At 38.5% G+C, this 24121-nt stretch overlaps 1 protein-coding gene across 4 annotated transcripts in view; it reads left to right on the plus strand.

Moving 5' to 3' along the window:
• Window positions 1-24121, plus strand: part of WDR7 (WD repeat domain 7) — a 344145-nt gene that overhangs the window by 49592 nt on the left and 270432 nt on the right. For 2 of the 4 annotated variants that reach the window (XM_063453929.1, XM_063453930.1), the window contains exons 8-13: window positions 932-1077; window positions 2919-3021; window positions 4381-4509; window positions 7636-7777; window positions 9628-9876; window positions 13999-14219. In XM_063453929.1, coding sequence (XP_063309999.1) covers window positions 932-1077; window positions 2919-3021; window positions 4381-4509; window positions 7636-7777; window positions 9628-9876; window positions 13999-14219 — 990 coding nt within the window. The remainder of the gene's footprint in view (window positions 1-931; window positions 1078-2918; window positions 3022-4380; window positions 4510-7635; window positions 7778-9627; window positions 9877-13998; window positions 14220-24121) is intronic. The other 2 variants (XM_063453931.1, XM_063453932.1) reach the window with 1 other exon arrangement.

Genomic DNA, 24121 nt, shown 5'->3' on the forward strand with positions numbered 1-24121 from the left:
TTATTTTGGGTAGCATTGTTTCTGCATCCAAATGACATGTAGTGAACAGTGATGTCAAAAACAACAGAGAGTGATTTGGATTGAAATGTCACTTTTATTAATTAACCACAATTTATCTACAGTTAGCCACTGACAAAGTTCCGAGGAGAGCATCAAATTTATTAAGTAGTGATGGCTGCTACTATGTACAAAAAATATGTTTGAGACACCCTCTGTTTAACTGGCTTTGCTGTAGAGCCCATATCATTTAGAGAGCTGTATGTTAATTAAGTTTGAGAGACTCGAGTTGTGTTTAGAGCAGGTGAAGCTGTAGGAAATGTTAAGACCAGATCAATGTAGAAAAATGATTATAAAGATATAGCCTGAACATTAATAAGTGTATGGCAGTGTTTTTGCCAGAAAGATGCCTCTGTATATGCTAACCTTAATACCAACATGTTCTTTGAATAAGCTTTAACTACTGAAATGAAACCATTACATGAGTACCACTGTGTCTAATCAGAAGGTTGAAATGCAGATGCATGAATAGTCAATTCGTTGCTTCAGATTTTTATTCTTGTATCCTTAATTTGTGCTGACAGAACCTTCAAAGCATTTGTTTAGTAATTACTATTTGACCTCAATGGGAAATACCTTTTTTAGTCGTATTCAGTAAAAATGACCATGTAAAATGACCATGTACAAAGGAATAACCTTGTACACCAAGACAAGTTACCACTCTGTGCCCACCTTCACTTAGTGTAAAGATGCTGAGTAGGGCCAGGCCTAGCTAAGTATGACAATGTCAGGACCCTCCCTTTCAATTTAATATCAAACATGTTTTATTGGGTCTATGGCCCCGTAAACTCTGTTGACCCACTAATTCCTTAAAATAAATAATTAAATCAAGAACTACCTTATTAATGCTCTGATTCTAACCTATTTCTTCAAGGTATTTGATGCAGGAGACTACTCATTATTGTGTTCTGTCCCAAGTGAAGAGGGACAGACGTGGACTGGTGGAGACTTCATATCAGCAGACAAAGTTATCATATGGACAGAAGAGGGACAGAGCTTTATTTACAAACTACCAGCTAGGTAATCATTGTTTGTAAAAAATAATAATAATAATAATTAAAGGGACACTATAGTTACCAGAACAACTACAGCTTATTATATTTGTTCTGGTGAGTATAATCATTCCCTACAGGCTTTTTGCAGTAATCACTGCATTTTCAGAGAAAATGCAGTGTTTCCATTACTGCCTATGGATAACCCCACTGGCCACTCATCGCATGGCACGTGCTTCCTAAGGCAGTGCTGCACAATGTGTAGAACTGACATTCAGTGTCTCCTCCCTCTGCGTGAAGACACTGCACTTTCCTCATAGAGATGCATTGTCTCAATGCATTTCTATGAGGAGATGCTGATTGGCTAGGACTGTGTTTGGCTCTGCCCCTGATCTGCCGCCATGACAATCTCAGCCAGTCCTACAGGAAAGCATTGTGATTGACTCATAACACCACTTCTGATGATGTCAGCTAAGAAAGGCAGATTAGGGGCAGAGCCAGCAGTTGCAGACTTAAACAAAATTAAGATTTTACTATATTTAGGAGGGAAGAGGTGCTAGATGGTGGTTTTCACACTATAGGGTCATAAATACAGGAGTGTGTTCCTGACCCTATAGTGTTCCTTTATTCTTATACTAATGCATGTTACTAATCAAATGAAAATACATGTGAAAAAGTAATCACTTTGTTGATGCACAAGCTATAAGCTGGCAGTTTATACATTTGCACACTCTATCTGTTCCTTTCCCACATCTGTATTGGAGAATTTTGTTTACCATACACCAATTGCTGGGATCCATACAGCACAGCATTCTTACATCAATAGACTTGGTTGGTGCTTCATATTCTCTGATTGTAAAAAAAAATGGGTAGAATTTGTGCAAGTAAATTGAATCTTTTTTTATTGAGTGCTTCTTATTTATATATATATATATATATATATATATATATATATATATATATATATATATATATATATATATATATATATATATATATATATATATATATATATATATAAATATTTAATTTTTAATTTTAATTTTTTTTTTTTTTTTATGGAAGTTATGGTTGGTGGATTAATTTTTTTAAGCCTCCAGTGTTTTGTAATATGGGCTCACATTTTATAAACTCAATTGATACTGTAATTACTGACTTTTCAACAGTTTATAGGAATATTATGTGCATGTCTTATCAAGTAATATTTTAGAAAATACTTGGCTATCCGAACGTATGTCATACTTAGTATGTAGGTAAGGAGGCTGCTGGTCATCACTTTGCATTTATTTTTCAAAGTATTAATAGAGTAGATAACTGACACCTGTTTCATTAGGCTTGGAAACGTACAGACTTGGTACAAGCTTGGTGTACGTTAAGCAAATCTGTAACAATGCTATGACACTTTTTCATTTGAAAGGTTAACGTGGACCTAAATAGTTTAGATGACAGAAAAACTTCCCAGGAAATATATAGATTTATTGATATACTTGGTTGAAGAGTTGTTTCTGTTTTCTCTAAGATCGTGCAGCAGATGTGTTTGAAAACATTTTTAGGCACAAAATGCTTAGTTTGACATTGTGGGTTGTCTAGTGTTAATGTGCTATGTTCGGTTTAGAGAATAAAACAAGTGCATGCTCCTCTGTTTTGGCTGCAGTAAGAGTGTGCTCTTTTGCTTCTAAAACCTAATTAAACATAACCATAAAAGTTTAATGTTAGGAAGTTGACTAACACAGTGCTTGAAAAATTACTTATAAATACTGTCATTTTTGCATGTGTGGTGCATTTTATATGCTGTGTCTGAAACTTAATTACCGCTTACGGTATATTACTGCTTTATCAATTACTTTTTTATTTATTTATTTTTGATAGCTGTATCCCAGCAAGTGACACTTTTCGCATCGATGTTGGGAGGGCAATTGAAAACTCAATCCCACCTCTGCTTTACAGCATTGTTCAAAAAGAAGATAAACAGGTAAGTAAATGTCCTCACCTAAGATGCAGTTGGGTAAATGTGACTGGTTTACAGTCACAAAATATAGCCCAAATGATTATGGTATATAAATGGACACTGACCTTGAGACTCTGGAAAATAACTTACCCTGTCATGGTGTAATTACTAGATGACCTGCATATTTTGTTTATCCTTTATAAAAATATTTGGGAAATTAAAAGCGTTAGCGTCTGTTTTCTTGCAATATGTCACACTAGGTCTGAAATGTTAGTCTAAAAGCAAGAATGCAATTTTTCTCACATACAATAGGTGTGACAAAAAACTATAAATAAAATGGTCATTGCTTATAGGTATTCGTAATGTCCCTGATGTTATTACTAGTAGTGCAGCTTACTAAAAATTGCATCGGAATGTGAACAGAATGTCTACATTTGAGCATAATGGTACTAAAACTGCTTTACCATATTGCTTCAATAATCTCTGGACTGCTAATGCAATGCTAACCGTAAAATGGTAGAGTTTATTCACTCCTTCTCCTCCCTTACTCTTGGAATGATATCACCCAGTGAAACCTCCCATACTGTTGAAAATTGAGGGGGTGAGCTGACAGTTCTTTAAATTCAACTTTAAATTTACTATATCAGTGACTAGTAGCTTCTGGCAGAGGAATTTTATAATCTACATGCTGGTAATCATAACTAGAGTATAAATTATGGTTTATTTTCAAGATTTCATACTGAAGAACACATGAAAATAAAAATGTTTATCCTCTTTCAGTGTTGAAAGGGGTTAATTAAAACAGAGTAGAAAAGTAAGGACACAAAGAAGTGGGTTCGGAGTAAATTAAGAATATATATATGGTATATATGCAACTTTTATTGAGTAAATCACAGGGAAATTATATCGGAGTGTGTCGAGTAAGACTCTTAAGCTACAAATCATCACTTCATTCACTGGAGAACTAGGTAATATGTTAAAACATTGAATAAATGATTAGCCTTTTAGTGTTAAGTTATAGTGAACACAGTCATCTCCAGCTTGTTAAAGTCTGAATTTTTTATTTAAATTACTTTTTTTTTTTTTTCCACATTTTATTTCCTTTAACCGGTCAGTTTCTGCATGCTCGCTTTACTGCTTAGTCAATAGTGGTTATCACATGTATCTGTCCTAATGATTGGTAGCTGCAGCAAGGACTAAATAAATACATTTTCTTATTTTTCTATATGTAAGGACCCAGAATCTTCATAAGTGCTGGGGTAATAACTCTGAATTTCCATCCAATGGCCAGTATAATCATGTATTTGCACTATTTGGGAATCCATTGCCATTTTTGGTTTTATGCTTTTGGTAATCCTGTACTTTTTTTGACACGTGTAACAGGCGCAGGAAAGATGTGACGTGGAGGCTTTTGTCCAGATTCCTGTTTGCGAGCAGCTCTCAGACCAATCAAAAGTGTCAGAATTGTACACCCCACGGACTTTGTTTCACACCTGGCCTCTTGAGGCAATAGTAAGACAGTTTAGCCTGCCTGATTTGGTGTGATCCTTCTAAGTAACTTGTGTGATGTTACAACTTATACTCCCTCTCAGTTATGCTTTATCTCATTAATACGCCTTTTCGTGTGTCCTTTCACACGCATTTCTTGCACATGGTGGTGTTACTCTTGTATAATTAATCTAGCATCTAATAAATTCCTGCTTCTGACATCTTAGTTTTTCAAAATGCAAAACAGAGCCTTATCGTTTTTTTACAAAATGCAGAAATGGAAGAAAACAAAAAGCTTCCAGTTATCCTGGAAGACACATTCCTCTATTCACAGAATAACTCTAGACTTGCATTTGTTCTCACTATCAGTGTTTAAAATTCCTGCTTTTCCCTGTGACCAATATTTTAAGTTACACTTATGAAGTGTGTCTTCATGTAATTGGTAGGGCCAGCAAATAGTGTGTTTAAAGGCAAAACAACTAGCATTTAAGATGTGGACTATCCCTAATTATTTGCAAGATATTGTCTTTAGTTTCAGAGCTAACAGGTCGGATGATACTGTATCCGTGCAAACAGTAACTATCCGTTTGTATTGAGTCTGCCGACTAAGGAAATCTCTTCAATTCCCATTCCTGTCACTGTTAATTTGTAAATACAATTTTATAACCTGTTTAAAAAAAACAATCAATCTCTTTTGATTTATATTTTTTATATATATATATATATATATATATATATTTATTTTTTTTAACAGACACGTGGTGTTTTTATTTGCAGCAAATTATAAAATTATATATTTGCTACATTTGGAGTTGTTATAGAGTTAGTTGAAACTGGCATGACCAGTTTGCTATAAACATGGTATATAAAAATAAAAATGGGTTTTACAATAGTCTTCTGTTTTCCTCTCTGAGGAGAGTAAACATTTAACTTTTGTGCAATTATGCTTCTCAATCATGTGCCAGCAAGGCCCTTGTCGCTTTCTGTTCCTCTATGTCTACATTTGTTTACATACTTTCCAACATTGCGTGCGTGACAGTTTGCTAACTGGTGACGGCCAAGCAGTTGGAAAGGGCAAGTATCAGCCCCGTCATACATGTCTATCTAGTTGACTGACAGCTCTCAAGTCAGTCAGCCAGGGCTGCCCATACATATATAGTATTGGAAATGCATTCACATGAACGGAATGCATTATATTGGCCTTTCTGTGTGTGAGACCTTTCACCATTCTAATTCTAGCTCTTGTTTTTTTTTTTGTCACAAAAACGCAGAGGCTATAACCATGATTGGGTTTATCCCGGACTAGAAGTAAATATATTTTCCAGACCTGACATACATATTTGTTAAATCTAATGTATTGGTAAAAAAATCTTAGGTGTAAAGGTTGCCCTTTAAAGGAACACTCAAAGCTCCATCACCACAGTAAGCAAAGTTCAGTTTGGTTCTGCTTTACTCTATAGAGAAAGTTTTGGTTCTCCTGCAGAAGAAGACTAGATACTGGTGATGCTACCGTGGGAGCCTGACTGGACCGAGGTAAACGGTCAATACATTCTAGTAGCATTTGACATCTTACCATGAGATGATGCCACATCACTCTTGGCACTATAGCCACTAGAGTGGACTGTAATAGTTATGGTGCTTGCAGTATTCCTTAAAGAGACACTATAGTTACTCAGATTACTTCATCTCAATGAAGGGGTGTGGGTGTAGTTAACTCTTCAATGTAAAATATTAGTTTTTTTAATACTGCAATGTTTACCTGGTTCACGTGCCGTAGAAGCCTTACTCATAGGAAAGCATTGATTCTGTGATTTTCTATGAGGATTATTAAATTGGACATTGGCCATGCCACCTCCATGATGCTGAGGAAGCTTTGGCCCTGCAAAAACCTAAGTAAAATTTGCAATGCAAATTTTTAAAAAGTAAGCAATAGGAAGGGGACTTTTTTTATGGCTATAGAATACAGTTTTTGGTTTTTTTCTAACGCTGTGGTGTTCCTTTAAAAGTTTTTTTCTATATAATCTAGGCTTCCCTTGCAATAATAACTCCTCTCTTTTTTTATTTTATTTTTACCAGTGAATGTATTTTAAGATAATCGCTGGAGTAGCTAGTTATTTAAAGGGAACCTATAGTTCTGAAAATAACAATTGTTATTTCTTGGCTATAGGTTCCCTTCTGTCCAACCCCTTTGTGTTTAAAAATACAAAGTTTAATAAAGACTGCTCACCTCGTTTCCAGCTCTGGGACTCCTCTGCTGCAGCTGCCCAATCCAGTTATGAAAACATTAGCATGCCTGCTAACATCTTTGTGATGATGTCCAATTCATTGCTTCACATAGAGAAGCAATGGATTTGAGGTATGCATGAGTGGCCAAACACCGCTGCCTTCAAGTTAAATGCTGGTAGCAGCATTTGATTCCGAGACTGGATTTTAATCGGTCTGGAGGAGGAAGCACCTGTAGTGGCTATCAGGAGGACACCCGCTACAGGTGGATTTAACTCTGCAATGCAAACATTGACCTCTGCACCCAGACCACTTAGAGATGAAGTGGTCTGGGTGACTATAATGTTCCTTTAACAGTTTTAGCAAGACAAGATAGTGAATATATTGTTTCCTGCCTTACCACTTTTAAATTCACGGTCTCAGCAGGGGTCATGGTCTTTTTATAGAAATTACCTAAATAGGTTTATTATTAAAATGCTATCTGCTTTACTGGTGCTACCTGCTTGTGCGGTGATTTTAGTAGGACAGGTTCTTTGTTTCACAAATTACAGGGATGTAGTCACTTGAAATCATTGCCACATTCTGCCTTTTTAAACATCCTTACTTTTTATTGTTGCCATCTTGAATTCGTAATCCATGTAAAGAGCAATGGATGTGTTTCATTTGAACACATCCTCCGCAGCACACATCTTAAGCTCATGGGTAGTCTGTTCAGCATTGCCAACAAGTTAAAACTGCATATGCGATGTATCCTAGATAATTTTTTGTTTACTGTAGCGTAGCTGATGTGGTATAGTGTACAGCCATTGATCCTATTTAGCCTTATCAGTGCATGGGGTGTGAGTGTTAAGACTTTGGATGACGATGACTTGGAAGATTTCTATTCATTCTTACATCTTATAATTATGTTTTCAATCTATTTTCCAGCTGCTTATCTGTCCCCCAGTAACAAGATTTTTCTATGGACGCAGAGTATCTTTCCATAAACTTTTGATTCAAGGGGATTCTTCTGGCAGAGTCTGTATCTGGAGTATTCCAGATGATCTAGACCTGGAAGAGAACCAAGGAGGTACATGTTGAATGCAAGACCTTTTCATTGTTCTTTGTCCATTGTATTTCACAATCATTTTAGAAAGTCAATGTTTGCTTGAATTTTAGATTGTATGAACTAGACGTTTACAAAATAAGCAAATTTATTGTGGAATATCAAAGAAAGCACAACCAATAGTGAAGGGAGAAAGAACCCTGCACTAGAGTTGAGTAGGTTGAGGGGTATTAGGGCATAACCCAAAAGTAACAATACAAAAAGAAGAGACTGCAATGGGGTAACTGGGGTTAAGAGAGAGTTCCCAAATGTCAGTCCCTATACCCTATTGAAAAAACGCTTCACTAATATGTGGCGACAAATTGCCAGTCCTAGAGCATAAAACGAACTTGTACAAAATAATAAATCTTTATTGGTCCCTCTTAAGGGTTAACAACTCCGTATTTACCCGCTCTTATCTGCACATACTTGGGCAGTATTGCTATATTATTGAGCGTGGGATACAGTTTTTTGGAGTCATCTATCACAGTGGTTACGTTTTCTGCCCTAGATTCACACCTAAGCAATATCAGCTACTGATACACTGTTGCATAAGAGTTACCGGCAGCAGTTTATAAAAATACTGTAACTATTCATGAAGAATCTAGTCGATCTGGTGTGATGCTTTCATAGCTAGCAGAATATCAGTAGGTCTTTATTTCTGTAAACATATTTTTAATTTGCACTTTACTGTACATACACCTTTTTTCATTATGAGTTGTTAACCCTTAAGAGGGACCAATAAAGATTTATTATTTTGTACAAGTTCGTTTTATGCTCTAGGACTGGCAATTTGTCGCCACATATTAGTAGAGCGGTTTTTCACTAGGGTATAGGGACTGAGATTTGGGAACTCTCTCTTTACCCCCAGTTACCCCATTGAAGTCTCTTCTTTTTGTATTGTTGTGGAATATGATTGCTTAAATATCTTCACATTATTTCGATTTGTGTTTCTTTGTGAGTTAAGTAGAAATGCTGATTATAAGGAAAACTTAGTAAATCCAAAGATCCAGCTTCTTACAAAACTCCCACAATGAGATCTCCAAATAATAGGTAGTAATTAAAGGTGCACACACTGTAGTTATTTTGCTTAGAATGTCATTTAATAGGACTCTGTGTTTCTTCATACTAGCAGCTATTCAGTGCTGGTGTGTCCTTTCCTCTTCTATTCTCAATCAGTTTTCATTTTGTTGTTAGCTAGTTGAGAGCCATTCAGAGTAAAACATTCATTCTCTATGAGAATTATTACTCAAAGGGTTACTCCAACCACTGTGACCACTTCTGGTTATACAAGTGGTTATGGTAGTAGGAGTCTGTACATGAAGTGTTTAGGCTTGAAACGCTGCACCTACTGAATTTTTTGAACTTTTTATCTGGGCTTATTGCTCCCTCCTCTTCCCCCAGCACAAAAGACTTAAACAGCCTGTAACAGAGTTAATGTCAATTCTGACATTTGGTCAGCTCACACAGCGCTCTAGCAACATATGTAAGGAGATTCCTCCTTGCAAGCAGAGTCAACAAGACAAAGCTTGCTCTTACCACCTACCACCCCAGAAATTGCTTCTCTGTGAGAATTGACTACTTTTTTGGATATTGGGAATAAACGGATACGTGAGTGCTCTTTTGAAGCAGTGGCTGCTGTTTCCCATGTTACATCACTGGCCTGTGACATAGATATACATTAGTTTGTTTAAACTAATAATATTTAACCTATGCCGCTTTAGTAAGTCTTGTAGCATAATATTTAGCTGTATATTTAATATTTTGATCATTTAAATGAGCAAGTATGCCTTTGTGCATTGGCTTTTATTGCATGAAATATGTTTATTTTTCAGGACTTAAAATCACTACCACCACTTCTTTGCAAGAGGCTTTTGACAAGCTCTCCCTTCGTCCGGCTGGGATTATTGACCAACTCAGTCAGATACCAAACAGTAATGAGCCACTTAAGGTGACTGCAAGTGTATATATCCCATCCCATGGACGTCTTGTTTGTGGCCGAGAAGATGGCAGTATAATTATTGTGCCAGCCACACAGACAGCAATTGTCCAACTATTGCAAGGGGAACATATGCTGAGGAGAGGTAAGACAAATACTGTGATGTATTTCAGTGAAAATTTACAACACACCATGTATTCTTCAATTGTCTTCAGTAGATTCCCCGCATGTCTGAATTAGCAACAATTTTGGTTTCTTTTTCACCAAACCATGACTTGTGGAGCATTGATTAGGGAATTACACATTCAACTTCAAAATAGGAGAACTGAAACAATATCTCACCAGCCAGCTAATATTTTTAGGAATTTTGGCCTAAAATATGGATTTTTTGACAAATGTCACTTTTGTAAAAGAACTCATTTGTCTAGAAATGAAATACATTCATTATGCAGCAATAATTACTTTTTACTCCCAAATTATCTATTGATCTTTAGATGCCAAAAAACATTTAGTTAGTGGATCTTGGGTCGATATTGAGAACTTTACCTTTATCAAAACCACTAAATGGTGGATTTCAGTATTTTGCAACTGACCTTTATCTAATGCTCTTTATTTTCTGTGTTTTTTAGTCGGTTACGATTTGCATTTTCTATCTATCTTGTTGGGGGGATGGGGGGTGCACATTCATTTTGGTTCTCTGTCAGTCATCGTTATAAACTCTGTCCTTTGCTCCTGACAGTTGGTATAGAGAAAGCACAAAGAGGAGAGGATGAATTAAGCATTGGTTGAGACTTATTGAAGTGTTGTGCATTTAAAAAATAGTGCTGTAAAAGGAAGAGGTCACAATTGTCCCAGCCAGTTCCACTGGTTTCCATGGTGATTTCCCCACTTTTAGAACCTTTTACTATAGTATCCTGCTCTAAAAAGTGGTCTTGCTCCCCAAAAGTTTATACATTTTGTAACGGAACGCAGTATATTAGTCCACGATATCCGTTGGTATCTTCAGGAAATCCACAGTCAAGACAGAAAGCACGGCAATATTCCCCATCCTCCCAATAACCGGACGAAATACAGTTTGGGAGTCAACTAACTCGCTTTATTCACAGACTTCTGTATTTATGCAGTTCCCCGTGCAAGGGGTTTCCTTACAGTTATTACAGGGGATTTCTCCCATCAGGCATTGTAATTATCCCAACAGGCATTGCGGCACGAGAGGGATACTCCCACTAAAATGGACGATTAAGTGGATTATCCCCTCGTGGCGCAAAACCGACAATTTATACAGAAATCTATATTTTATACATTTTTACTCGCTTTTAGACGAGGGACCGTTCGGTAGATAGCTGGGGTCGGCGGGCACATTTAGTGAGAATACCGCTCCGATCCCAGCTAAACCAACCGAACGCCGCACAAAATCCATTCAAACATTGAGTTAGGCCCAACAGTACCGGACATTTATGGGGAACACAACATACTAAACGCGGCACTCCCGAACGCTCTGGAAGTCCAGCGGTGTTCGGATCATTGAGTAGCCGATTTCGGTTCCAAGCTCTCGACGACCGAACACCGCTGCAGAGACAAAGGATCCAAGATGGCCGACCGCCGCATGGTCGGTAGCCGATCGGCGGCCACCTAGGAGAGCCCTTGATTACCGATTGCAACATTGTTGCAATCGATTACTTGGTGCCACACGGCTGGTGAGTGTGTGGTCTACCTGGGGAGCCCGCATTCGTACGGTGAACGGCCGGAATAGCCATGTTCCGTCAACGAATGCTTTGTGTGCTGGCAGGGTACGGGGGCCAGTATGCGAACGGCTGCAACATAGCATTATTACAGGTAAAGATCTACATTATACATTCAGCCTATGGACAACCTACAATACATATAGTTCAGAAGTGGCTAGATTTGCCACACATTTCTTTTCCCCTAATGTGATCGGCTTATGCCTTAACAAAATAGTGATGTCTTTTGGTAAACACAAGTTGAATTCTAACTTTTTCCTTATTTAATCATATATTAAGGCTGTACTAATAAGATTTCACAATGCACTCTGATGCACACTATACATTCAAAATATGCACGTTTTACCAATGTACCGTAGATACTCGAGTATAAGCCGACCCGAATATAAGCCGAGGCCCCTTATTTTACCCCAAAAAACTGGGAAAACGTATTGACTCGAGTATAAGACTAGGGTGGGAAATGCAGCAGCTACTGGTAAATTTCTAAATAAAATTAGATCCTAAAATAATGATATTAATTGAATATTTATTTACAGTGTGTGGATATAATGAATGCACTGTGTGTGTATGAATGCAGTGTGTATGTATGAGTGCAGCCCCCACAGCCCCCAGTCTGTATTATGGCAATGTAAATTGCCATAATACAGACAATTGACTCGAGTATAAGCCGAGTTGGGGTTTTTCAGCACAAAAAATGTGCTGAAAAACTCGACTTATACTCGAGTATATACGGTATTTATTATTCCTCAACTGTTTGTACTTTATTATTGCATAAAAATTGTATACAATTTTAGTAATTATATTGTTTCATTAAATATATGACTTAGTGTATGGCACTATACTGCACATTGCAGTTTTATATGATACTTTTGCATTGCTTTTATTTGTAGTTTCTTAGATGTAATTGTTTTTGTTAAGCTGCTGCTGCTGTTTCTTGTCACATACACTTTTAGCACTATTTAAACTGTTGGGATTATTTGTTAGATTTGAGAGAGACTCATTACACGTACATATCCCTGTAGGATATGAAACTAAATCTCAGTTGTGCAAAGTTTTCTGTATATTTCATGGCTAAAAATTTAGTTTCAAGGTGCATTCCAAGTACCTTCTTCCCCATTGTAGTCTAACTGTTTCTGAGCGGTTTCACTTCTTACATGGAACTTGCTAGGCACCTCTCACAGTCCCTAAGCAGGAGCTTCTGTTGGCTCTCCTGAGTCAGCTGATCTCTCAACAATGAGCGATTTCCTGAACTGCAGGACTTGGCTCAGGAAAATGAACAGCTATTTCTGCTTAGGGATTTCTGGCTTTTCGGTGTTCGCAGAGACGCAGGAAGAGGTGCCCGGCAGACCCCAGGTAAGAAGTCAAACCCTTAACAAACTGTTCACTATCCAATAACGAGTAAGCACTAGGAAAATATGCTATTGATCAATACAGCTGCACTCTAACCCAGTGACACAGAGAAGTATACACAGAAATAGACCATATTACCAAAACAGTGCGCTATTACTGGAGATGGTAAATCTGTAAATAAGCAAAGAACAATATAGTGCAGATGGTATAGATATACAGTATATAGGATGGGTGGGGGGAAAGCACTCACATGGACCACAGAGCCCTATCACCCCTGGCTCTGGGTTTTCAAGACTCCACTTGAGAGGGAAAATCCCACAATGGGTAGATGAAGGCTGTATGCTGGATACTATAAAGCCAAAAAGATTATGTGTGATACAGGATAGAAAGGCAAAAGACCCCTAATTGAATAGTATCTTCAATGTTTAATAGTAAAAAAGTGGTTAAAAATTCTTACTTAGTAAGTGGTGGGTCTTAGCTGGTGAAGCTACCCACATAAAAACATGTATACAATGAAAAAAAAACCTCCATAGTCACGATCACTACCGGGTTCCGAATATCCCGCTCACGTGACAACTTCCGTGTCTGCCTTTCCGATGACATCTGTGTGACGCGTTTCGCCCGCCTTTCTGGGCTTCCTCCTCCGGGTTAAAGTAAGAGTTTTTTACTATTACCATGTGAGTTCTTTCCCCCCACCCCTCCTATATACTGTATATCTATACCCATCTGTTTTTGTATTTTATTGTACCCTAATGTAACAATGCAATGTTTTGTGGACCCAGGACATACTTGAAAACGAGAGAAATCTCAATGTATCTTTCCTGGTAAAATATTGTATAAATAAATAAATGTTGTTCTTTGCTTATTTACAGATTTACCATTTCCAGTAATAATGCACTGTTTTGGTAATATTGTTTACAGTGACTACTTACAGTGAAGGAGAGCCAAGGCGCTACTGGAAATATAACTACTACAGTGCACTGTAGTGTTTAACCCCTTAAGGACACATGGCGTGTGTGACATGTCATGATTCCTTTTTATTCCAGAAGTTTGGTCCTTAAGGGGTTAAAGTGTTTGGCATTTTTCTTTGAATATCAGTTTGGACTACATATATGATAGCAATATGCTGAAAACCAAATAAAGACTTGGTAAATAGTGCACATCTTATATTCTAGGTTGGCCACCACACAGGACTCTGCGTGGACATCGAAACAAAGTGACATGTTTGTTATACCCCCACCAAGTATCGACCCGCTACGATCAACGCATCCTGATATCAGGTGGTGTGGACTTCTCTGTCATTATGTGGGACATTTTTTCTGGTGAGATGAAACATATCTTCTGTGTGCACGGTGGTGAGATTACTCAGCTCCTTGTTCCACCTGACAGCTGTAGCGTAAGTACCAAAAATAAATTTGGCATTTCTAAAATCTTTTGTAGTAATCAAACACATATTGCGATATTTATTTGCATTAACTCTTCTACTTTGTAAGAAAACATAAAAAATCATGGCTGCATTTACTACTTGGCAATGTTTATATTATCCTGTATCAAATAGTTTTCGTGTCAAAAAATCTACATATGTGTGTGCTTTTGTTTGTGTTTTTGACCATCTTGGATCTATGTAATATCAGGGTATAAAATTTATCACTTTGAGATGCAGATGACTACTTTCTAATTACCAGAATATATGTGATTTCTTAATTCACGGCAAAGCATATGAATATATATTGAACGGTTTCCTTTTTGGACTTATGTGCAATTTTTTTTTAAGGCAATTTTTTAAAAAAAAAATACATCTCGTTTTCCCATTTCCCCAAGTTCTTTAAAAATAAAATTTTACTGTAAGTGAAACTGCCATTTTTTTCATAGTGCAAATAACAAGAATCCATGTGCTTCATAGAAATACAGTGTATCTGTGAATACTGCTCCTATGGTTATCATCTGTTTCATAATTTCTCGAGGGCTGCACCGTTCCTGTGGAACTCGCTTCCCTCCTCCGTTAGATGCTCACCCAGTCTCCACTCCTTCAAAAAATCATTAAAAACCCACTTCTTCATAAAAGCGTATCATTTAAACTGTTAATAGCTCCTGACTGATTCCTCTTCTGCAACTGTCACTAGTCTAATACTATCCTTACCTTTTTGTGTCATTTTACCCCACTCCCTCTAGCATGTAAGCTCATTGAGCAGGGCCCTCAACCCCTCTATTCCTGTGTGTGTCCAACTTGTCTGGTTATAACTATGTCTGTCCGTCCACCCATTGTAAAGCACTGCGGAATTTGATGGCACTATATAAATGCCATAATAATAATAATAATTGCAGCGGAATAACTAAAATAATTACAGATTAGTACGTGAAAATGTATATCCGTTTACAGGCCTCTTATCACAGCAGTTCATTAATTTTGGCATAGGCACTTGGTGTTGCTGTGCTAGGCCTTAGTAAATTAGTTTTCTTAAAATAGGTGAAAGTGTACTTTTAAAACACTTTTGAATGCAATGTAGTTCTATGTGTGTATTTCTTGTGTAAATAATTGTAGTGTACATTAAACTTTTAAATGAAAATCAGATTGGTGGGGAGGCATAACCGTGCTTTTGTATAGAAGCATATTTGGTTTAACTGCCATACCTCCTAAGTGGAGCATCGAGACACAGGATCCAAAAATGATCTGTGAACCTGTCAAATTAAAAAATACCATCATACCCATGCGGCTTATTTTGTCCCAAAGGATATAAAGCATCCTGTTTTCTCAGAGAAAGTAAATTAAAAATTTAATTGATGGTTTTTCGACCTGCCAAAATGATAGATGTAGCACAATACCTACTGCCAATTTTCACAGCAACAAGTCCAAAGAAAAGAAGTAAATTGCAAAAAATATATGTGTACAAAATACATGAAAAAGTGTACCTAGCACTTCTAGTATATTCTGTGCACTTTATATTTTGTAAAATTTTTTTGTTTCTTATGGTAGTGCTACTATATGATGCCTATCCTATGCAACATTTAACCTGTAACCTTACCACCTTTTTCATTGTGAATGAAATTTCCTAGTTTAAAGGACAACTGTTATTATATTTTCACTACTAATTTTTTAAAAGTTTTTCATTTATTAAAACGTAATGATATTTTTTAACAGTATGTATATTGTTTGTTTGTTTTTTTGAACAGTTTACTTCATCCAGCTAAGCAGCCACGTTGGGTCACACTGTTATCTTGCAGCCTTGTCTCCTGCTGCAGGTTCGCATAGAGCTATCACAGCAGCAGGGAAGTTAGGTTTTGCAGCAGTTGGTCAGACAACAGTAGATTGTGATCCAAGATGGCTGCTCAGCAAGATACAAAAAGTTAAATGTTGTACAGAAATCCGTTATCATTTAAAAAAAAAAAAAATAATTGTGTATCATTAAATGTGGTTAATGTAATAAACTTCAGCAAAAAAACAAACAAGAAGGGGAAATGTCATTACCGTTGTCCTTTAAGTGAAATTGAATGATTACAGACCATAATACACCAATACACTATTCAAGTACTTTTGTAAAAGTAAAGTGCGTTATTGGGTCTATGTTTCACACAAATTTAAGATAATCTACAAGAAGCACCGAATATCTCCTAGCTCATGCAGAGGCAGATGCAAGCATAGTATACACTTTATATGTTTTGAGCCATGACCGCTCTTAATCATAAGCCTACAGTTATGGAGATACTGCTATGGAGCAAGTCCTACTCTATACTGCTACTTTGTTGCATTCCTTGGTCTGTTTAATGAACAGAGAAGCTATTTCATGTGCCTGTGAATTGTTCTTAAGCTTGCAAGGTGTGTGTGTTTGTATATAATAATAAAAAAACACAAATAATCATTATTTATTTATATAAAATTTACAATACATTTTTGTTGCATATATAGCTAAAATTCTAGCTTTTGTTTTGGTCAGTACAATAGTCTCTCTCCTTAAAAGGGTTATTATTGAATTTGGTGTTTAAATCAGACCCATTGCCACGTGTATAAAATCAAGCACCTAGCCATTTGTGAGAAAAATTAGTCGTACTGAAGAGCTCCGTGAATTCAAGCGTGGTACTGTGACAGGATGCCCCCTTTGCAATAATTCAGTTCATAAAATTTCATCTGTACTAAATATTCTACGGTCAACTGTAAGCGACCACATAAGGTCAGAGTGCTGAGATGCATTGTGCGTACAACTCGCCAACGCTCTGCTGATTCCATAGCTGAAGAGTGCAGCGGGAGCTTCATGGAATGGGTTTCAATGGCCGAGCAGCTACATGCAAGCCTCACATTACCCAAGTACAATGCCAAGCATGGGATCGATAGGCGTAAAAACCTCTGGAACAGTGGAAACATGTTCTGTGGAGTGACAAATCAAGCTTCTCTGTTTGGCAGTCTGATGGGCAAGTCTGGGTTTGGTGGATGCCAGTAGAACGTTGCCAGAGTGCATTGTGCCAACTGTAAAGTTTGGTGGAGGAGGTATAATGGCATGGGGTTGTTTTTAATGTGTTGGATTAGGCCCCTTACTTCCAGTGAAGGGAAATCTTAATGCTTTAGCATACCAAGACATTTTGGACAATGTTATGCTTCCAACTGTGTGGGAACAGTTAGGGGAAGGCCCTTTGCTATTCCATGACTGTCCATAAAGACATGGTTATATGAGTTTGGGGTGGAAGAACTTGATTGGCCCGCACGGAGCCCTGACCTCAACCACATTGATCACCTTTTGGGATGAACGGGAACAGAGAGTCGGTCCTTCTCTAACAACATCAGTGCCTGAACTCCCAAAAGCTCTATTGGATGAATGGGCAACAATTGCCACAGAAACATTACAAAATCTTGTGGAAAGCCTTCCCAAAAGAGTGGAAGCGGTCATAGCCGCTGTGGCAGGATGGCCAGGCTCTTCACAATAAACTTCAAATGCAACAGTCAGGATAAAATAGTACTGCCGTTTATTGTCACTTTCCACAATTTATACAAGGTTGTGCTCTCCCACAAAATAAAACAAAAAGAAAATAAATCCTACTCCAACTTGGAGACTTACTAAACAACAGTGTTACTAACTATCCAACTGGCCAAATAATCTGGTTCCCAGTTTTAAACAAAATGAAATACAGCACTTTAAGCAGGTTTCACACAGTACCTTTTTCTCAGAGTCTCAGGCTTAACTACCTCCTCTCTTCCAGCTGTTAGACTCCCTGATGTCTTCAGAGGCTAACCTTTTAAAACCCTAGTGCTGGTTAATTACATCCACCTGGTTGATAACATTCAAGGGGTGACTCCCCCCCAATTAACCCCATCATGCTGGGAATAGAGAGCGCTCCAATCTATTACTAACATAGAAAGCCTCTCTGACCTTGCCACACCGCATATTAATTCTATTTATTTAGAATGTGATGTCGTAAAAATTACTCTTTGTGTAATTGTCACGTGTCCCAATACCTTTGTCCATATAGTTTGTGTGTGTTTGTATATTTAGTCAAAATCGTATCCCATTAACAAATGAACTAAGCAGTTAAGAAAAAAATATTAAATGGAATTAAATGCATTTGGTATGGAACTGTCTACTTCTTGAAAAGTTGTTTAGTAACTCTTTGCATTTACCACCTCCCTGACCTGCCAATTAAAACATAAACGTCGCTGTTTACTGAGATGTTTCTTAACCAGTAGTGTTCAGTATATATAAAGTTACTAAATAGAGTTGTAGTGAATCTGTGAATGTCACCAGATGTTATTCCAGGCTTTGACAGCTACAGATCAACATGTAATCAGAGAACGAGGACAAATTCCCTGAAAATAAGGCAAAACATTAATCTCATCATGCTCCAACATGCATTTAATTGTATAATGCCAAGAAAATAAATATGTGACCATTCCCTTTTTAAATTGCTTATTTCTGCAGCTTAAAAGTTGACAAATCAATATCGGCTCCCTATGTGTCCTGTGTCTGTACATTAACCGGGGCACTGCTGCATGCATCGCGAAGGTCATCTTCTCCTTCCATTGATGACTTAACTAGCATTGTCCTACAGTGCTTTCAATCCACTGGATCGTCCCTGCAGGCATTCTCTATCCATTCTGATTGTTTTCGGCTGATTCTTTCGACACTGTCAAAAATTCAATCATGTCTCTTAGTGACACATTAATCTTTCTAGTCAACTACCTCTTTCGTTTTCTATCGCACTGCTATCAAAAGGGAATTTAGAAGCAGAGACTAAATTGTTTTATGGCACCCAAAATATGACACAATTTTGTATTTATTTTATTGCCTTTTTTGTTGGTTTTCCCTGTCTTTGCTTTTTGTCTTTTGTATATATTGATTAATAATAAAACCAACCACCCAGGACATGCACATATTAACCTATTTCGGTCTGCCTATGCCCTTCTGATCTATTAAAATATCACCTCTGCCTTTTTAGAGCTAAAGGAAACAGCACTATTAAATTGTTTACTCAGTGCTTTAAAAATAAAGTCCTCGTGAGACCTTTTAGATGTATTTTATACCAAGAGCTACCATTTTTTACATTTTGTTTTTCTACTTACGAATACTGTTCTCGAGATCCATTGCATCTCACTAATTAGCAGCATTACAGATTTCACAAAATATCTTTTCATGTTAATTCTTCATACCTATTACAATACCTTCCCAGGCACTGAAAGGCACCAACCATAAATACAGCAGTTTGGACTGATACACTGAATATAACCGCTCAGTAATTGTAGCGTCTGTTGTTTTGATCATTTCAAATGCATCCTAATTCAATTTAATCCACACTTGATTTCCAAAATCTAATACTGTAACGAGGTGTCCAGTTTTGTTTTATCCATATAGCGTTTGTAGTTTTTGATCTATTAATTAGCGGCTAACCACTGATATCCCTTCTGCGTATCCACAACAAGGATAATGCAGCCAGCATGATCTCTATTTGATTACCTCAATTATTGTCTGCCATAAGAAAAATAATTACCCTAAATACCAGTTAATTAAAAAGAAAAGCTTGAGCTAATTCCTTATTACAGATAGTAGTGCGTCAAACACTAACTTTTTTTTTCCAATCTTTCTTTTATTGAGGCAATTGGTAAATGGGATACAGAATAGAGAGAAGGGGATGTACGTTTGTCATACAGGTTGGGTTCATGCTAACACAATGTATCATCTCCTATGAGTGACTGCCTCCTTTTATATTATTCAAGCATTCTATAATATTACTAGCAGGTTTAGAGTAATAATAGTAAAGTAGTTAAACATAAGCGAACCATCCAGTGGATTACAACATTTATGTAACATGAGAAGCAATGCATGTTTTATAGAAACTGCGGCTTATCGGCACACCTTATCACGGAACTGCTGCATATCTGCACACCTTTTTGAAATATTGTATGAAGATGTCAGCCGTGTAGCCATGATGTGTGTGGTATAATTTGCTGTGCTGAGTATGCATAGGGTTGAGCTAGTTGCGCTTAAGGTTACAGGTGCATGGCTTGGGTGTAGTGTGCCATACTTAATAGTAGTATAGTAGCGTGGAGTATCATAAGGTAGAGTAAAGAACTGCCTGTAACTATAGTGCAAGATTATTAGAGCAGTACTGGGGCGGCGGTTATGACTGTGTGAGCGATATGGATACACATTACTGACCGTCATTTCAAGCTATGGCACAGTGGTTTTACAATTGCCTATTATTTAGTTACATGCTAGACAGTGATTTATTAGAGTGTAATTAAACAGGCTTTTATCTAGTAGATAGGTCGCAGGCTAGGTAAGATCAGTCAATATGCACCTGAGGTTTGTCCGAAGTCAGTCCGTTTGCCTGGCAGCATGAAAGCTGCGTAGAGGGGCTTTGTTTGCTGGGTTCAGCCGATTCCCTGTGTATGCTTTTGTGGACAGTCCATTCCCTGCTCGGGCGCATCAGTCTCCCTATCCGGCGTGCGGTCCGTCAGGCTGGGCTGCAGATACAGCAAACTGGTTGTCAGCATTTCGTGGCACGGCAATTCCGCTCTTGGTCTGTGGGTCTTCTTCCTCCGATTGTCAGGATCTCAGGTCTTTCTGGGCTTTGTAGTGGTGGTCATTTGAGAATCTTGGGGTAGGGAGGGTGAATTCGTGTGGTGGGGGGCTTCTCCCCAGCTCCAGGCTGTATGTGGGGCCGACACCAAATGACCACAGACTCGGGTGCTTCTCGAGGCCGGGTCTTTCCCTTTGTGGGCGCTGAGGAAGGCCCTGGTGGTCGTCCGCCGCCAGCGGCGGGTGACCTTCCCGCGGTGTGGTCAGTGTTTTGGAGGACTCCGCCCTTTGAGGTAAGGCGGCTTTGCCCGGGATTTGCTCCGTCCGCCTCGCGACGTCTGTTAATTCCTCCACCTTGTATCGAATGGGGATTCGTTGGGCCTCCCTTCGCTCCAGTCTCTCCCAGAATTGCCGGAGAAGGGTTTCCAGGCGCTCATGTAAGGGTTGAGATGGTGCAGGCTGAGCCGCGTGGTCTAGCGGCGGTTCGCTTGTTTGATGCATGTCCCTTTCTGTAGCTTTCAACCGCAGTCCAGGTCGGCTTGTGGTACATGCTGGTTGGGACCGGGATAACCCCCACCGGTCTTGGGGGGGAAGGGGGCCCGATGCTTCGGGTGCCACTTGTTTCGGTGGGTCAGGAGAGCGGCCGTCTCTCCCCTTCCCTGCTCGGTGTAGGCCCCAAGCCTCTGATCTGGGAGCACTGTGGGTGCTTGAGCGTGCGAGGTGTCCCCCAGTTCCCAAGTCTCCATGGTGCCCGGTGAGGTGAGTCCAGGGTTGGGTGTTTTGCCCCCGGTTTTTAATGAAAATCGGGTCCAGGCTCGGGAGCTCATGAAAAGCATGTCTACACAGCTCCCCGGTCAGGCTCCGCCCCCAACACTAACATTTTTATCTTGGTGTCGTGTTTATTTTTCTGTTGTAATAAGTGGTACAGGACAAACTCTAAAGACTCATCTTTCATATTGCTTGCTTTTTTCACCAAGCTTTCGAAACCAGAATTAATTATGTCTTGGCTACGTAAAATAAATAGTTACAGTAAGAGATATTTCATTAGTCTGGTAATATGGCACAGATTAAGTGAAATATCAAACATTACTTAAGCCATTGTATAAAAAAAAAAAAATCAATACATAAATGGATTAGTCATCAAGAAATTGCTTCTGTTTGTGTCAGATAAAATGGTAATACATTTTCTGCATGTGTATTATTTAAAGGGACACTCTATGCTGGATGTGTCCCCAGTTTTTATAAATGATATAGATAAAAACAAAATACCAAAATATTACCCCCCTTTTGAAGTTTTTGCATTTGTTGGGTGTTCTGCTTTTGAGTTGAGCTGTACTTCAGGCCATTAAAGGGACACTCCAGGCACCCAGACCACTTCTGCTCATTGGAGTGGTCTGGGTGCCAACTCCCACTACCCTTAACCCTGCAACTGTAATTATTGCAGTTTTTCATAAACTGCAATAATTACATTGCAGGGTTAACTCCATCTCTAGTGGCTGTCCATTCCACTATCCTTTCTTGCCTTGACTAGTGTAATCCGCTTCTCATTGGTCTTACGTGCTCCCAACTTGCGCGTTACAGTCCATAATGAATGCGGCAGCGAGGCTCATCTTCCTGTCCGCCCGCACCTCCCATGCCTCACTGTTCTGTCAGTCCCTACATTGGCTTCCTATAAAATATAGAGCTCAATTTAAAATTCTGGTTCTTGCTTTCAAATCTCTACATAATGCTGTTCCCACCTATCTATCCTCCCTTACACACAAGTATGTCCCGTCTAGGCCCTTACGATCTGCTGAAGACTTACGTCTATCTTCTGTCCGTACTCCCACCTATGATGCTCGCCTTCAAGATTTCTTGAGGGCAGCACTGTTCCTGTGGAACTCGCTTCCCTCCTCCGTTAGATGCTCACCCAGTCTTCACTCCTTCAAAAAATCGTTAAAAACCCACTTCTTCATAAAAGCATATCAATTAAACTGTTAATAGCTCCCAACTGATTCCTCTTCTGCAACTGTCACTAGTCTAATACTATCCTTACCTTTTTGTGTCATTTTACCCCACTCCCTCTAGCATGTAAGCTCATTGAGCAGGGCCCTCAACCCCTCTGTTCCTGTGTGTCCAACTTGTCTGGTTACAACTACATGTCTGTTCGTCCACCCATTGTAAAGCGCTGCGGAATTTGACGGCGCTCTATAAATATCATAATAATAATAATAATAATTATTATTTTAGCAATATCTTTCATATTAGAAGTGGACGCCTGTAAAACAGGGGTTGGTGCTATACTGTCCCAGAGAGAAAGTCATGACAAACCCCTGCACGCATGTGTCTTCTTTTCTAAAAAGCTATTCCTAGCGGAAATAAATTTTGACATAGGTAACAGAGTGCTATTGGCTATCATATTGGCTCTTAGAGTGGAGACATCTAGTGGAAGGATCCAAAGACCATAATTGATCATAAAAACCTGGAATATATAGGGGAGGCTAAAAAAGTGTCATCCAGACAGGCCAGATGGTCTTTCTTTCTCTTTTCAATTATATCATCACCTATAGGCCTGGTACTAGGGACATAATGGCTGATGCATTATCTAGACAGTATGAGACAGAGGACCAAGAGAACACTCCTATTATTCCTCCTGAATGTATTTTGGCTTCCACTGTCCTTTCTTTGTCCACACCTCTTCTTGGTGTCATAATCGTGGCTCAACCTCAGGCACCTAGTAATGAACCTTCAGGTCTCCTGTTCGTTCCTGAATCTGAAAGGAGGACGATTCTTGCTATGTTTCATAATAACGTTACAGCTGGGTATCCAGGTACACGCAAAACCATTTCAGCGGTAACCAGAAAGTTCTGGTGGCCCTCTCCTAAGGTTGATGTTATCACTTATGTCAATACTTGCCAGACTTGTGCTGTCTCGAAGGTTCCGCACAAATTGAAATGTGGGTTGTTACAACCTCTGCCTGTGCCTCTCATTCCGTGGTCTCATATAGCCATGGACTTCGTGGTGGAGTTGCCTGTCTCAAAGGGGTTTAACACTATACTCATGGTCATAGATCGATTCTCTAAAATTGCCCATTTTGTCCCGCTGAAAAAATTACGTTCCTCACAAGACCTTGCTCATATTTTTATTAATGAAATAGTAAGGTTACATGGGATTCCTGAAAACATTGTTTCTGACAGAGGTTCTCAGTTCATTTCTCGATTCTGGAAATCTTTTTTGTAAAGAATTGGGTATTGACCTGTCTTTTTCTTCATCTTATCATCCCCAAACTAATGGGGCTGCTCAAAGGGCAAATCAGTCT

Source organism: Pelobates fuscus, chromosome 5 (genome assembly GCF_036172605.1).
Source record: "Pelobates fuscus isolate aPelFus1 chromosome 5, aPelFus1.pri, whole genome shotgun sequence".
Taxonomy (NCBI): Eukaryota; Metazoa; Chordata; class Amphibia; order Anura; family Pelobatidae; genus Pelobates; species Pelobates fuscus.